At 40.6% G+C, this 17,046-nt stretch overlaps 1 protein-coding gene across 2 annotated transcripts; it reads left to right on the top strand.

Annotated features, from left to right (window-relative positions):
* The first annotated feature begins 652 nt into the window (after positions 1–652).
* ODAPH (odontogenesis associated phosphoprotein) lies at positions 653–14,307 on the top strand. 2 transcript variants are annotated; one of them, XM_037733558.1, is made up of 3 exons: positions 653–819; positions 4,148–4,585; positions 12,547–14,307. In XM_037733558.1, exons 2-3 carry the CDS (start codon positions 4,519–4,521, stop codon positions 12,885–12,887), a joined length of 408 nt encoding a protein of 135 aa, XP_037589486.1. In that variant the 5' UTR covers positions 653–819; positions 4,148–4,518; the 3' UTR covers positions 12,888–14,307. The 2 variants fall into 2 exon arrangements, with proteins under 2 accessions (XP_037589486.1, XP_017370245.1); XM_017514756.2 differs by lacking the exon at positions 653–819 and having other exon boundaries at positions 4,117–4,585.
* The last annotated feature ends 2,739 nt before the right edge of the window (positions 14,308–17,046 follow it).

Raw genomic sequence — 17,046 nt, 5'->3', positions numbered from 1 at the left:
GGACATAACACTCCTGTAGACTTTATAAGTACTGCACACTTAGGCTCTACTAAACTAATGAAAATATCTTTCTTCAATAATAAATTAACCTTAGTTTACTATAACTATTTTACTTTATAAATCTTTAAATTAAAAACATTAAATTTGGTCAGGCGCTGTCTCACGCATGTAATCCCAGCGCTTTGGGAAGCCGAGGTAGGTGGCTCACCTGAGGTCAGGAGTTCAAGACCAGCCTGATCGACATGATGTAACCCCGTCTCTACTAAAAATACAAAATTAGCCAGGCGTGGTGGTGCATACCTGTAATCTCAGCTACTCGGGAGGCTGAGGCAGGAGATTCGCTTGAACCCAGGAGGTGGAGGTTGCAATGAGCAGAGATTGTGTCATGGCACTCCTGCCTGGGCAACAAGAGAGAAACTCTGTCTCAAAAAATAAATAAGTAAATTTTATTTATTTAATTAGTTTAAACTAAAATTTTTTAACTTTTTGACTTTTCATAACAGCTTAAAACACAAACATTGTACAGTAGTACAAAAATACTTTCTTTATATTCTTATTCTTTAAGTTTTATTCTATTTCTAAAATTTTTATTTTTTTTTACTTTTTTAACTTTTTTGTTAAAAAGTAAGACACGAACACATAATCAGCCTAGACTTACACAGGGTCAGGATCATCACTGTCGCTGTCTTCCACCTCCACATCTTATTCCACTGGAAGATCTTCATGCATGGAGCTGCCAACTGCCAAGATAACGATACCTTCTTCTGGAATACTTCCTGAAGGATCGGCCTGAAGCTAATTTAAAACAAACTTTTTTTGGTAAGTAGAAGGAGTACAATCTTAAATAACAATGAAAAATACAGTATAGTAAATGCATAAACCAGTAATATAGTCACTTATTATCAAGTATTATGTACATGCATAACTGTAAGTGCTATATTTTTTCATGACTAGCAGTGCAGCAGGTTTCTTTATACCAGCATCATCAGCACAAATATGTAGTAATGTATCATGCTATGGCTTTATGGCATCTACAAAGTCACTAAGCAATAGGAATTTTTCAGCTCCGTTACAATCTTATGGAACCACTGTCATATATGCAATCTGTCATTGATAAGAAGTCATTATACAGATACAGCATATGACTGTATATTTAATTAGAAGAAAAAAGCATAAATTTTGCAATCATAAAAATCTCAGTTCTGAATCTCAATCTTACCACTTAATGTCTTTTAGTCTTGAGGAAAGAAATGTGAAGACCTAACACAATCTGGCCTACATACATGGGTCCTTCCCCTTAACACACTGGATTAACAACTGTGACTCAAAGCCATTGATACTGTTCTTGACATTGGGAAACACAGACATTAGATTCTCATTGATCAGTCTGCAGCTAAATGATTTGTGGATAATTAAAGTATATGACTAAAAAGATATTTTTACCAAAATTGCTGCATTTGAAATAAGCTTTCGGAAATATTTTCTTATATTTAAGGTATAAGAACTTTTGCAAATCAATCTGATAGTTTCACACCAGTTTCACTGATTTTATAGGTTGTGAAACACTTGGCTCCACTCTATATATAATATACAAAGAAATAAAATATGGCAAGACTTAGTTATACTATACACTAATAGTTTAAAAAGTTACAATTTTCTGCTGGATAGGAATTTGGTAAAAATTTTTAAAATTGTGTTCCTTGACCAGGTACAGTGGCTCACACCTGTAGTCCCAGCATTTGGGGAGGTCGAAGTGGGCAGATCATCTGAGGTCAGGTGTTTGAGACCAGCCTGGCCAGCATGGCAAACTCCCATCTCTACCAAAAATACAAAAAAAATAGTTGGGTGTGGTGGCACACCCTCATGCCTCAGCCTCCTGAATAGCCCTGTAATCCCAGCTACTCGGGAGGCTGACCCACAAGAATTGCTTGAGCCCAGGAAGCAGAGGTTGCTGTGAGCCGAGATTGCGCCACTGCACTCCAGCCTGGGCAACAGAATGAGACTCCATCTCAAAAGAAAAAAAAAAAATGTTCCTTTGAAAATTTTGTTCCTTTATTTTATAAATTTCAGAACAATAGATTTAAATGAAAAATGTTATTTTGCTTTTATTATTTATTTTCAACATTTAAGATGAAAACTCATTAGCACTCCAAAACAAAAATGAAAGAGAATCAGAAGATATAATACAAATGTCCATCAGTTAAAAATTTGGTTAAATAAATTACAGTAAATCTATAAAATGAAACCCCTGGCAGTGCCTAAAGTGATTATGTGAATCTAATTTCATTGGCATTGTAGTGTTATCTCCAATGCAGGGGACAAAGTAGCATGTGTGATACTGACCCAATGATGTCAAATTATAGACTGTGTTTCTCTGCTTCGTTCTCCCATGGCCTTCAGTTCTTCCTCTCTCTTAGCATTCAAAACACTTTCTTGTTATTACTGAGTTAATATTTAATGTCTCTACCAGACTAGACTATAAGCTTCATGAGAGCAGGAAGCTCATCTTTAGCCCCAGCACTTAGACCAGTGTCTGACTCTGAATAAATAAAAGTCAATACAGAATTATTAAATGAGTGGGTAGTCTAAGGAACTCAACTTGTTCTTGATGTTTCCTGGTTCCTTTTCAAACTGCTGACAAATCATCCATCTGATTATCTGTTCTGGAAGTTTGCCTAAGACTAACATCAAGCCAGCAGAACTTTCCATTTTCTATCTGTGAGTGTTTGCATCCTTATTCATTTGGATTCTTAGTTTTCACAGCCTCTCTTGTTAAATTGTCAGCCCTTCAAAGACTGGAACCATGTTTAATTTGTTCTTTTTTTTTTTTTTTTTAGGATAGAAGCTGAAGTCATTGATTTGAGGTTTTTTGGTCTTTTCTAATATAGGCTTTTAGTGCTGTAAAATCCTAGTTACTGTTTTTTTTTTTTTTTTTTCATATGATACCCAGAAAAATGTTCTGTCCAAAGTGGAGGTCTTTTCAGTGATTAAATGATTTGGCAAGTACAACCTCCTAAGAATAAATTATCGGTTGTGGTTATTGTAATTTAATGATAATCGAAAACACTCCCTTTCACAGGCCAGGCACTGTGGTTGGAACTGTATGTCAATTATCTCCTTGATATGAAACCAACTTAAGTCCCCATTGGCCCATGAGTGGATAAAGAAAACGTATATATACACGATGGAATACTACTCAGCCATAAAGAGAAATGAATTAATGTCTTTTGTAGCAACTTAGATGGAGTTGGAGGCCATTATTCCAAGTTAAGTAACTCAGAAATGGAAAACCAAATACCATACGTTCTCACTTGTAAGTGAGAGCTGAGCTATGAGGACACAAAGACATACAGAATGATATAATGGACTTTAGAGGCTGGGGGGGGGAGGTTGGGAGGAAGTAGGAATAAAACACTACATATTGGGTGCAGTATGTACTGCTCAGGTGACGGGTGCACTAAAATCTCAGAATTCACCACTATATAATCCATAAAAACCACTTGTACCCAAAAATACATTAAAATTTTTAAAACTTCTTAAAAAAAAAAAAAAACCGTCTCCTTAATTCACAACATTCCTCTGAGGGTAGTACTACAAGTCCCATTTTACAGATGAGACCCCTGAGGCTTCAGCAAGTCTCAGGGACTCACCACAGTCACCCAGCTAGCAAGAAAAGGAACAAAGACTGGAATTTTTCCCAACTCCAAGGTCCATGTTTCACCTGTGACAATCCCCTCTCATATATCCAGCAGCTGATGGAGTCTTTCTCTCAGGAGACCAACTGGATGTAGACATATCACATCCATCTTATAGGCAATATGGCGAATTTGGAGGAGCCGTGAAAGGACGACTCACTAAGTTACTCTCCCAAATTTTTATGTTTACTTAGACAGTGCCCATCATGATCACTAAGGAAGGTCGTTTCCTGATTCTTCTGCCCTTGCCTCCTGGACAAAAGCAGAGCACAGAAGCAGCATAAACCCTGGTTGGGCACCAAAGAACAGTCCCCACCTGTTCACTGCAAACCACAGGGGTCCAGAAGCCTCCGAATAATGCCCTCCCCATCTTGTTTGCTTTTTAAGTAGGTACGCAGCACAGAGCGAAGCACTGTTGCGTATTTCTGGACTGTTGCTTATTTCTCTTGCAGAGGAAGACCCATATACACAACTAAAAGGCACTAACATGGGAGAAGATTTAAGGTGTTAAAAGGATGGTGAAGGCATGATCGTCCAAAATCCCCCTCTGGGGAGAGATGATTGAAATCTGGCTGTCCTTACAAGAAGCTTCTGTTTGACAAAAACTATCTGTTATTTCCTTGCTGATTTCTTACCCTCACACCGCAGGGAATCAGTCACCAGTAGCCTGATTCAGGTAATTTGCATTTGCAGAGTGGACCACACCTGATCGCTGTGGGCCTCCCTGCTAATGCAAATTATCTGAATCAGGCTGCTGGTGACTCACCCACTCCCCTTTAAAGCAACATCAGGTTCAAGGCAGTGACTGCTCAGCGTAGAAGCCATGGCTCGCAGACACTGCTTCTCCTACTGGTTACTGGTCTGCTGGTTGGTGGTAACTGTGGCAGAAGGTAAGGGTTTTGCTTTTGTTCTACTGTGGGTCCACTAATTAATAAGCTGTACAAAAAGACAAAATTGGCTCCATGATTGCACATTCCCAGAAGTTGGAAATATTTACCTCAGTGTCCATCAGCTTGTGTAGTTAAAAAGGAGATTAGATTTTGTCATCTGAAGACCTTGGTCCTCGTCTCAGCACTAGCTCTGTGACTTTAGACATGCTTAACATCTCTGAGCATCAGACTCCTCATATGTGAAGTGACAATATTAATAATATCCATTGTTGTGGGGTTTGCGAGGATCCAATGAGCTATCACCTGTGAAAAACTCTTCAAGCTAAAAACACTATACAAACACTAGTTATTATGGTTACAAAGCTAACCATTCCACTTTGAATTACAGTACTCTCCACTTTCTATCTCCAGCAGCATATTAACTTGCACGTGGTGGGTATTTACTCTTTGTTAATTGCTTTAATCACATCTATTGAGCTGCATTTTGGTGCCACAGAGGTGGGCACAGGTTTCTTTCTTTAGGATTATATTAGATTAAATTTCTCAACTCTTCCTATTCTCTTTCTTTGCTCCCACTAAAAAATGTGTCCTGAGCCTTAGAATTGGTTTGTAAAACCCTGGGGAAAGGAAAGAAAAAGCTGGGGAAGGGAGGAAAAGAGGGAAAGAAAAGTGGAGAAAATCCTGGGGAGCCTAGATCTAACATTTTTTCACAGTTAATTTTGATTCCAAAACTAGATGCTGTTTAGGGAAGAGGAACCTAGGAGTCAGACAGAGCCCTTTGCCCCTTTCACATGTCTTGGGGAGGGGGCTTTGCAGGGGCTCAACCAAACCCTGCTCATGCCTGGGCAGATTCCCTGTTTGCATCCCTTAGAGCTCACAATAGACAGGAGACATGGAGAGACATCAGAGCTGGTCGTGAAACACTCAGAGACCCCCCGATCCAACCTCTGCACACACTCTGGCAATCAGGGGACAGGGCACAGATTATGAGCAAAACCTGCCCCCCAAATCCCAAGACAAGGCCCCAAGCCTCACTTGCTAAAAGTGACATCTAAAAGAAGCATCATAAAACAAAACTAGCCATCTGCCACCTTCTCTGCAGAAAGTGATCCGCTCTTCAGGAGGCTTTGTAAACATGTAGCTAAACAAGTTATAAGATGAGAGATTTCTTTTATTCACATCTTAAAAACACCCATTGAGGCAGGGCACGGTGGCTCATGCCGGTAATTCCAGCACTTTGGGAGGGTGAAGCAGGTGGATCACCTGAGGTCGGGAGTTAGAGACCAGCATGACCAACATGGAGAAACCCTGTCTCTACTAAAAATACAAAATTAGTCAGACATGGTGGTGCATGCCTATAATCCAGCTACTCGGGAGGCTGAGGCAGGAGCCTCCCGAGTAGCTGGATTATAGGCATGAACCCCAGAGGCGGAGGTTGCTTGAACCCCAGAGGCAGAGGTTGCAGTGAGCTGAGATCGCGCCATTGCACTCCAGCTTGGGCAATAAGAGCGACACTTCATCTCAACAACAACAAAAAACACCCATTGAAACATCAGATTTGATTTCCGAATTTGGTTCACTTTTCCCTGCAATCCCTCAAAGTCCTTCATATGTAGCTTCATTCTATCCCAGCAGCCCTGCTTCGAGTTCGTCATTCATTCACACACACCCTGGGTCTACCTGACAAGGTTATGTATGGATCTCCAAAGTCACCCTCTTCTCACTCCTGCATGGCAGCAACCACAGCTGCTCCCTCCTCTTGCTTTCACCTCTGTTTGTTGCATTTCTGCTTTAAGGCACAATATTTAAATGCCACTGATTTTGCCTTTACAAAGTCTTTGTTAAGACATATAATTTTAAAATTGTAATCTCTGTTTCTGAAACCTTTGAATTCTGACAGCTATTTGTGCATCACCTACGGCATATATGGCATCTGCTCTGCATTACAGATCCTCGTCTTCATAGCATCTGCCTGCTCCTTGAGTTCAGGCTCTTAATCTCAATCATCTCTGCATTTGCCATAGCCCCTAATGTAGTAACCTAGACATGTTGAAATGACTTGACTCACAGCATAAAATTGAAAGAGGCCTGTGTAATACTTTCTAGGCTCTGATTTCGTATCTGTGAAATTAGAGATTTGACCAAGATAGTCATTCTGTGAGTCTACAAAATAAATTGAGTTTTGCAATTATTGTGAGTCAATCAGTCATGGAACTTATTTTTCTTTCTGGCTCAAGTCTGAAAGCACATGAGAATTTTTCTAAGACTCCATGCGCCACGTAAGGGAAGCCTTGCACACTTAAACTTCAAGTATAAAGCTTATTTCTCTTCAAATCACTGCAAGCCAGCTTTGTCTGCCCAAACAACCACAGAGTATAGGTAATTATAAGAAAAGGTTTCATCATTACCTTTTTTTTAAAAAGTACTTGTTTTTAAAGTAGTTGTTTGTATGCTATGAATTTCATGTCTAGACTATAATAAACCACCTTAAAACTGACATTCAAATTCCAAGCAATCTTTTGCCTTCCTCTATTATACTCTAATTTTATTTATTTTTTTTGAGATGGAGTGTCCCTCTGTTGCCCAGGCTAAAGTGCAGTGGCACCATCTCGGCTCACTGCAACCCCCACCTCCCAGGCTCAAGCAATTCTGACTCAGCCTCCCAAGTAGTTGGGATTACAAGCATCTGCCACCATGCCCAGCTAATTTTTGTATTTTTAGTAGAGACAGGGTTTCACCATGTTGGCCAGGCTGGTCTCAAACTCCTGGCCTCAAATGATCCACCTGCCTTGGCCTTCCAAAGTACTGGGATTACAGGTGTGAGCCACCATACCTGGCCAATTTTTAATATAAATTATTACTACAGATTTTCTGGGACTGAAATACTCACTGAACTCCATAAAAATATACAGAGAGAAACATTCAAGGTCTGCCTGACCATTCAATTCATCAAGTATTTACTGAGCATCACTATAAGCCAGGAACTATTCTGAGTGCTGGAGACATAGGCAGTGAACAAGAGCCAACAGCCTCTGTCATTGGGAGGTCCTATTCTAATAACACATGCCCCAGTAGCCCCATCTTTAATGCACAAATTTTATGGGCCTAAGAAGATGGGGCTCAGGCTAACAATGTTTTCATAACATTCAAGATTAGTAACAGTAGCTGATACTTATTAAGGGTGGACTGTATGTCCATCAATGTTCTCAGGACTTTACATATATTATTTCCAATAACACTCATAAGGGGATGATGAGATGGGTAGTATTATTTTCTTCATTTTACAAAGAAGGAAGATGAGATTCGAAGAGGTTAAGGAATCTATCTGTGTTCACCCAATTATTAAATGGCAGAGCTCAGAGAGCCTGGCTCTAGAGCCTATCCTTTGAAACACTTAGCTATTCTGCCTCTCAAAATGTTTTTAATCCGCATTTAAATATTTGGCATACTTTGGTCTTATTAAGCTTGCAGAAGAGCTCTTGTCTTTGACATCGAGTGCCTTTGCTAGCATGTCAGTATGTTACATAAGGGGAAATATTTGCTTATTATTCAACACACTATGCCTGAGAGGGAGGAACTTGTTAAATTTACAATTATAGAAACTGAGATTTCTCTCAGTCAATTCAATTGTACTGTAGGCACTGTGCTAGAGACGAGAAGGCAGCAGTCTACAAGATAGCCACATAGATCTTTCAGTGGAGCAGGAATATAACCACTGAATAATAATCACACAGCCGAAGAGTATGATGAAAGTGGACTCACATGATGTTTGAAAGCCCAGCCTCTGGGTAGGAAAGGCCTCCCTGACCAAAAAATAATAATAAAAAAAAAAGAAGGTGGGGGGTGGAGAAAGAGACTTAAAATCAGATAGGAGTTTGCCAGGCAAAGAGGACAGAGAATGGTGCTCTCGGCATCTGCAACCACCTTCTCAGAAGCCCAGGACAATTAATGACTTTTGCCAAAGTAGCTTTTGTAGAGTGGAGGAGGCAGGGGTCAGATTCCCAAGGGTTAAACAGGGGGAGAAGCAGAATCAGAAGGTGTACAGACTTTAAAGAGAGAGGAGTAGGAACCAAAGAAGTTCATGGCAGATTACCTCAGCTTTCTCTCTGGAATATGAAGCTAATTAATCAACTTAGAATGGTAAAGAGAACTTCAAAGAAAATTCTTCAGATGAATGAAGAAGAAATATTTTGAGGGAAATTTGAGGAGATAGCCAAGGTTTTGAAGATGAGGAAGAGAGAATAAACAATAGAATTAATGAGCAGTGTTAGATCAGCTGAAGTTAGAGACCATAAATGGCATCAGCCCACTTTCTCAGATGTGTGGCCCTAACTTTGTAGGATGTGACAGGTTCCCAAACCAATCACTATTGCTCCCACATTTTAGGACACTTGCACTAGCTAGCTAGTGACCTCATAAAAATCACCATAGGTCTAGTTTGCTTGGAAGAATGTGGTTTTATGTGGTCCTGCCCACATTTCTGGGTAAGTGATTGAAGCAAGCTTATACCTTGATCCTACACCCTTGAAAATTCCCAGAAAAAGAGAGCACTCAACACTACTGGACATCCCAGAGTCAGAGGAAATCTGCCTTGCAGGCTCTAACACGCAATTGTTAGAAGAGGATTTAGAGAGTAGCTTCAGGTTTCTAGAAATGAGATGAGCAGGAGAGGCGGTGGGTGGGTGGTTTTTAACAGCTGGAGCACAGTTAAACTGGTGGCACAGCTCAAGGCCTCACTAAGCCTGAGCTGACAGCAAAATGCCAAGATGGGGCTTAAAACAGAAGCTAGCTTCTTTCCTAGCGACTAGATTCTTGGCAGAATGTCTTCCTGTAAGGTTCAGAACTTACCAGAAAAAAACAACTAATGTGGGATTTGGTCATTTTCTGTAGTTTAAAGTGTCTCAATCTAATTTCAGTCACAGAATTTCAATGTACTCTGAGTGGATATGGGAGAAGAGGTTGGTATTTTGTTCAAGGAACAGACACCCATTCAAGCTAGCTTTAGAAACAAGTAGAGCTGGAGGTGTACTGATTATTATAAGGATATCTCCAAGAAACTTAACTATAGCTAGGGCTCCCTGAAAAGCCAAAGACTGGTGGGGCATGGTGGTTCATGCCTCTAATTCCAGCACTTTGAGAGTCCCCAGGCAAGTGGATCACTTGAAGTCAGGAGTGTGAGGCCAGCCTGGCCAGCATAGTGAAACCCGATATCTACTAAAAATACCAAAATTAGCTGGGTGTGGTGGCGGGCACCTGTAATTCCAGCTACTCAGGAGGCTGAGGCAGGAGAATGGCTTGAACCCAGGAGGTGGAGGTTGCACAGAATGTACCACTGCACTCCAGCCTGGGCAACAAATCAAGACTCCATCTCAAAAACAAATAAACAAAACCACCAAAGCTGGCCAGGCGCGGTGGCTCACGCCTGTAATTCCAGCACTTTTGGAGGCCGAAGCGGGCACACTGAAGTCCGGAGTTCAAGACCAGCCTGGTTAACATGGTGAAACCTGTCTCTACTAAAAGTACAAAAATTAGCTGGGCATGGTAGCACACGCCGGTTATGGGTGTGAGCTACTCGGGAGGCTGAGGCAGGAGAATCGCTTGAATTCGGGAGGCTGAGGCAGGAGAATCGCTTGAATCCGGGAGGCAGAAGTTGCAGTGAGATCGCACAATTGCACTCCAGGCTGGGCGACAGAGCGAGACTCGGTCCAAAAACAAAACGAAACAAAACAAACACCAAGGCTGTTGCTCCCAACATCACCCTGTTAGCACAAGGCCTCTAGTCTCTTCTCTCCCAGAGAGAAGCCTTCCCTATTTTGCTGCTTCTATGTGCAGACTGGCTTCTCTGCATTCTCGACGTTCCACAGGCCAAAACCAGACACTCAAGCCCCCTGCCCTACACCCTCCACTGCCGTCTTCCACGGTGGTGGCTCAGTTATCAAGTGAGAACCTGATTGGTCACTGACCAGCCAATGAATGAATTGAGTGTCTATCAGAGGTCCAATCAGCCATAGCCAGAGGGTGTGTAGGACTGACCTTTCCAGGGTTCATGGATGAAGCAGAATGTAGGAGGGACCATGGACATACGCAAATAACAAGCCATTGAACACAACCAAAAAACCTGAATTCAACTGTCCTGAAGGAGAGGGGAATCTAGTCCTTTGTAAGTGCCTCAGTACTCTCAACTTCCTGTGGGAAGTTCATTTTATCATCATTTATGCCGGCAGCCCTTTCCAGGCTCTATATGTAAGCCTCTAAGGGAGTGAAGGAACAATTTTCTAAAGGAAAGATTACTTTTTCATAGCCAATTTGATTCAATGATACAGCCAAGGAAGACTATGACACTTCAGTTTGATTTAAATTTCTTCTCAAAAAATAATTGCACCCTGGTTCTCAGTGCTCTTTCTCCAGCTGCCTGTAGATGGGTCCTCCCTTCCTCTAGGGAATTATTTCACTGCTTGGGTAGTTGAAGCAGAACTTTTGAATTAATGGCCTTTGGGGGTATTTTTATTTTCTTAACATTAATTATGTTCTTTTTTTAAACTGAATTTTCTTTATTTAGTTATAATTTACATGCAATAAAATCCATACATCTTAAAGGTACAGCTTGATCACATTTTACATATGCCTACATATAAATGTGTGTATGTGTATAAACGTGTGTACACACAAATGTATATATGTGTGTATACACCTGTGTGTGTATACATAGAGATATATAGATAACACTATCTGTGTAACAACCACCCAGGTCAAGACATAAACATTTCTAAAGAGTTCCCGGGCCAGCGCGGTGGCTCACGACTGTAATCCCAGCACTTTGGGAGGCCGAGGGGGGTGGATCACGAGGTCAAGAGATCGACACCATCCTGGTCAACATGGTGAAACCCCGTCTCTACTAAAAATACAAAAAATCAGCTAGGCATGGTGGCTCATGCCTGTAATCCCAGCTACTCAGGAGGCTGAGGCAGGACAATTGCCTGAACCCAGGAGGCAGAAGTTGTGGTGAGCCGAGATCGTGCCATTGCACTCCAGCCTGGGTAACAAGAGCGAAACTCCATCTCAAAAAAAAAAAAAGAGTTCCCTGGCTACACTTTCTGCTAAAATACACCTATCTGTGCCCTAAGCTGAATTATTATTTTGACTTTTTTAAACTACAGTTTTGCTTGTTCTTAAACTTCATATAAAGGAAGTTGTACAGTATGTACACTTTTGTGTCTGAATTCTATTGCTCAACATAACATTCATGGGATTTATCCATGTTGCTCTGGGTATTAATAGTTCTTCCTTTTCATTGCTGAGTACTATTTCATTGTATGAATATACAGTTTTTTAATGCATTCTTCTGTTGATGGACACTTAGATTGTTTCCATTTAGGCTATTATGGATAAGGCTACTGTGAACACCCCTGAACTAGTCTTTTTGTAGACATAAACATTCATTTCTCTTGGGTAAATCCCCCACCGTGGAAATGCTAGGTCATCAGGTGTGTCTGTGTTTCTTTGTTTCTTTTTTGTGTGTGTGTGACAGAGTCTAGCTCTGTCGCCCAGGCTGGAGTGCAGTGGTGCATTCTTGGATCACTGCAACCTCTGCCTCTAGGTTCAAGCAATTCCCCTGCTTCAGCCTCCCGAGTAGCTGGGATTACAGGTGCAGGCCACCACGCTTAGCTAATTTTTGTATTTTTAGTAGAGACAGGGTTTCACTGTCTTGGCCAGGCTGTTCTCAAACTCCTGACCTCGTGATAGGCCCACCTCGGCCTTCCAAAGTGCTGGTTTTACAAGTGTGAGCCACCACGCCTGGCCTTGTGTTTCATTTTATTGAACGTGGGCAGTTTCAAATGCACTTTGAGACTTCTCTAATTATCTCTTTCCATCTTTCTCCTCTGCCACTACTCTAAAGTATCCATCACACTTCTGCTTCTGTTACCAGACCTGTTTCCTAACTTGTGTTTTCCTCTCCACAGGACAAGAAGAGGTATTTACCCCTCCTGGAGACTCAGAAAATAATGCAGACCATACCAACTGCCAGGTCTTTACACTCACCCCTCCACCCACCACGAGGAGTCCAGTAACAAGGGCGCAGCCCATCACAAAGACACCCAGGTGTCCCTTCCTTATTTTTCCACGAAGGTTTCCACAAAGGCCCAAAGTCTATATTCGGTTTCCAAACAGACCTTTCCTCTCTTCAAGGTGTAACTACCGTTTTCCGTTCCAGCCATTTTATTGGCCACACCATCGCCTTTCTCCCGGTAGATATTTCCTCAGAAGAAGACTCCAGAGAGGAAGCTCATCTGAGGAAATCTGAGAGAGAAGAGAAACCCAAACATACTGAAGCAAAAAAAAAAAAAAGCCAATCCTTCGGAAAAAGCAACAGAAGATTTCTGTTTTATCTTTCCAAACTAAAACTATCGGATTTGAAGATTAAGTCTCCTAAACGCCACTGCCTAGAAACTGTTCTCTTTGTCAGCAGTGAAGATATTGGACCACAGGTTATTGATGTTTGCAAAATTGGACAATATATTTTTATCCTCAACTTCTTATGGTCAAGAATATTTATGCAAATAAAACCTTAAAATGGGTAGCTCCAGTAATTCCTATCCATACTGAGATGCTGAAAGAATGCATCTCCTCCTCTAAATTAAACAGCATTTAAATAAATTGAGATCATTATAAAACACATGAAGACACTGATGACATCATTTTTATACTCATTGGAAAATGTACAGAGCAAGGTGCATTTACAAAATAAACTTTAAAAGAAATTATAAAGCTTAAAGCAATTAAAAAGTTATGGGGAATCTGACTGTAGATAATACTTTAAAAATATAAACTGACTTATCTAACATAAGTAATTTTTTTTTTCTTTGAAACAGAGTTTCTCTCTTGTTGCCCAGGCTGGAGTGCAGTGGCACAATCTCGGCTCACTGCAACCTCTGCCTCCCAGGTTGAAGCAATTCTTCTGCCTTAGCCTCCTGAGTAGCTGGGATTATAGGCGCCTGCTACCACACCTGACTAATTTTTTGTATTTTTAGTAGAGACAGGGTTTCACCATGTTGGCCAGGATAGTCTCAAACTCCTGACCTCAGGTGATCCACCCGACTTCGCCTCCCAAAGTGCTGGGACTGCAGGTGTGAGCCACTGCCCCTAGCCCCAGATAATTACTTTTAAACTATAGTATCTAAATTTACTTTAATGTTGACTTCTTAAAAAAACTGGTGTGAATTAATATGATAAGTTTCTCACTGTTTCCCCTGTTATCATTAGATAGATGCTGGCTAAAATGATGTACTTCTTCTCAAACTTTTAACATGATTCCAGGTTCAAAAAGCCTGGTTAAACAGCTTCAAGAATATTCTGGTAACTCTAGAACTCTACAGACATAAGTTCACTCAACCTCGGAATCTTGTATTCTCAGGATGCAATATGAGAAATCCCACAGATTGCATTCACTAGTTATTTGTTTTGGCCCCTCTGTAAATCACAGCTTCCTATTTATGCCACTCATCTTGCCTGTAACATAAGAACTTTGATTTCACATTTGTGGTCAGCAGCTTGCACTTGTTCCTCCCAAGAACTATGTGCAAAAGTTGCTATTGCTACTGCTGCTACAAAACAGAAAGAAAAAATATTAGTACCATGACAGAACTTTGGAAATGGTTGCCCTGGAAAAGGAAAGAGAGATAAAATCATCATGTTATGTTTCTTTGCTTTATTAAAATGATTTTTAAATAAAAAACTATTTCATTCACTTTCTAGAAAATATTCATTTTAAGAACAGATTTTTGCTTCCAATTTACAGGTTTCCATAAAAAAATCTATTTGAAAACCTCATCAGAAAAACAAAACAAAACTATATTTTAAAATAAACCCTACCTGCTCTCTTTTTTCGATTAATGGGGACATACCAGAAAAGGGCCAGCTTCGGGCAAACTTGAAGACAGATAAATGTTTGCATTTGAAACCCATCTCCCCATCTGACTCTCCTCCTTTATTCTGGCATGCTCACCGCTCACCTAGATACTCGGTGTCCTCATAGTGCCAGCAACTGCCAGAAACTAACCTACCTTTGACTGGACTTTCTCTTCCCAAATGTTGGAACTTTTCCAATTCAAAGCTTAATTGTTCTGAAATCTAGTCCTTGAAGGCCTTGCTAGGTAATGTGTAAGCCTCAGGTAAACTAAGACAAACTAATGATGGATGAACAGCTTCAATGTATTAATCACTGCATCTAATCTAGAAGGCAGGCTACTCCTGCAGTGTTTCAGAGTAAGGGCCTTTCAACATAACTCTAGGTAAAATTGCATTATTCCTCACCCTGAAACACGCAGAGAGTATGAGAAGCAGCCCACACCTGCAATTAAAAGTATAGACCTAAGAGTGCAAAAAGCTTATTTGGGGGGAAAATGTATGTTTTTGTGACTTAGAAAATTTTGTATCATTCCTTTGGATTCATAAAGTTGCTTTTTAAATACAGAGATTCCTAGCAGGTTTATCAAATTAGAAGGATAATGTGGAATCACTAATACCTCCAAGTGAATTCGTTTCTCAAATGAGCTCCTATCAACTAGCTCTTTTGGAAGCGATGGGAGTCTGTGGGAAGGGTATAAGAACTCTTTAATGCATGTTTTGTTTGTTTTTTGGTTTTTTGGGTTTTTTTTGCTTTTAGGCAAGAATTACAACAATAATATCGTAAGTTTAAAGTTCTAATTATGCCCAAAACACATAACCTGAATCTAATCATCAAAAAAAAAAAAAAACCTCAAATTGAGGAACATTTGCAAAACTGGCATCTTCAAAAATGTAGACGTCATGAAAGACTAAGGTTAAAGGAGATTTAAGTGGCATGACAATTCAGTGCAATACGTGATCTTCGACTGGATCCTGGAGGTCAGAAGAGGAGGGAGAGATTGCCATAAAGGACATTTTGGCATAACTGGGACAACTGGCAAGTTTTAAATTTGGACCATGTATTAGGTAACAGTATTTTGTCAATGTTAAACTTTCTGAATTTGATAATTCTGTAAGAGAATATTCCTGGTCTTAGGAAATAGATGTTGAAGCATTTGAGGGTAAATAAGTATGATTTCTGCAACTAAATCTCAAAAGATTCAGGAAAAATATACATATACATGCAGATATATGATAGATAGGAAGTAATGAACCACATGTGGCAGAATGTTTTTACAGTTGATGTATCTGAGTAATGGGTATATGGGAGTTGTCTGTACTATTCTTGATGCTCTTCTAGAGTTTGACATTATTTCAAGAATATTTAAAGAGCATTATTGAAAGCAACACAAAAAATTAATCTCAAATGTATCCATGCCCTTGAAGATAAGTTAAAAATGAAATCTCATTCCCACCTTCCCACACTAACAACCACCTTTCAGCGACTCAGATTGGTTACAAGAGTGACGGGGCAAAAAGACTAGCTGTGCTGAAACTCAGCTGAGCACTATAATTTGGGGAAGGTTAGTTTTTAATGGGAGGAGGAAGAAAAAGTTTAGCTGGAAGTCTGGGTGCAAAGGAAGAAAGAGAAGAAATGAGCTAGCATTTACCTCCCACAACCACCGCCACCAGCCAGCCCCTTGGATTGAATTTGAGCCTCCATAGTTGGCAGTGAGCACCAGAAGCTGATGTCAGTGTCTTAAGAGACGTTGGTGGCCTCTGAACATAACAGTGCTGATTTGGGGTCAAGATGACGCAGTGTGGCACAGATTTGAGGAGGGGGCCGTTATCTCCACCTCTGCACAGAACCCACTCCTGCTCTGACACCTGCAAAACAGCAGCAACTTTTGGACAATTAGGAAACAGCAGCACCTTATATTGAACACCTGTCTCATTACAGAGGCTATCGTCCACCTAAGCAGTGAGGAAGCGCCTTGCAGGGCTTAGCCAGAAGGATATGAAGGATATGTAGGCTGTGTGGGGTCTGCTACTGAACAATTGGTTTGTGACACATTTAAACCATGGTCAACAATGGAATTGGCTAGCTTCCTGATTAAAAATGAAAAATTTTTAAAGAAGCTACTTGTTCTATAAATGTTACCTCATGTCATATGAAAAATTTTTTGAGGAGGTCTGCTAGTTTGCCAGGGCTGCTATAACAAAATATCAGACTGCATGGCTTAAACAACAGAATGTATTTCTGAGGGCTCGAAGTCTCAGACCACAGTGCCATCAAGGTTGGTTTTGATGTAGGGCAGGTAAGCCCAAAAGTGTGGGTTAGCCTGTGAGGGTTCTTGGCTTTACCTAGGAGAGAATTCAAGGGAAAAACAGAGGTAGAAGGAAACAGATTTATTGAAAAGGCAGTGTTACAGCTTTGTGACTCAGGGCTACCCCGCAGGCAGAGAGTAGTACCTCGGGGCAGTTTTGCAGTCATATTTACACCCACCCATAAGTGGATACAGATTAAGGTGTGATTTATGCAGAAGTTTTCAGGGAAGGGGTAGTAAATTTTGGGT

This window comes from Cebus imitator, unplaced genomic scaffold (genome assembly GCF_001604975.1).
Source record: "Cebus imitator isolate Cc_AM_T3 unplaced genomic scaffold, Cebus_imitator-1.0 Scaffold537, whole genome shotgun sequence".
In the NCBI taxonomy this organism is placed as follows: Eukaryota; Metazoa; Chordata; class Mammalia; order Primates; family Cebidae; genus Cebus; species Cebus imitator.
Note: the sequence above shows the minus strand (reverse complement) of the source record. Positions and strands in the feature narration are given on the sequence as shown.

What these genes read in the sequence shown, in the direction of transcription:
- ODAPH (XM_037733558.1), top strand. Translation starts at nt 4,519, where the DNA reads ATGGCTCGCAGACACTGCTTCTCCTACTGGTTACTGGTCTGCTGGTTG. An exon ending in GGTGGTAACTGTGGCAGAAG is followed by an intron (nt 4,586 to 12,546) that starts GTAAGGGTTTTG and finishes TCCTCTCCACAG; the next exon opens with GACAAGAAGAGGTATTTACC.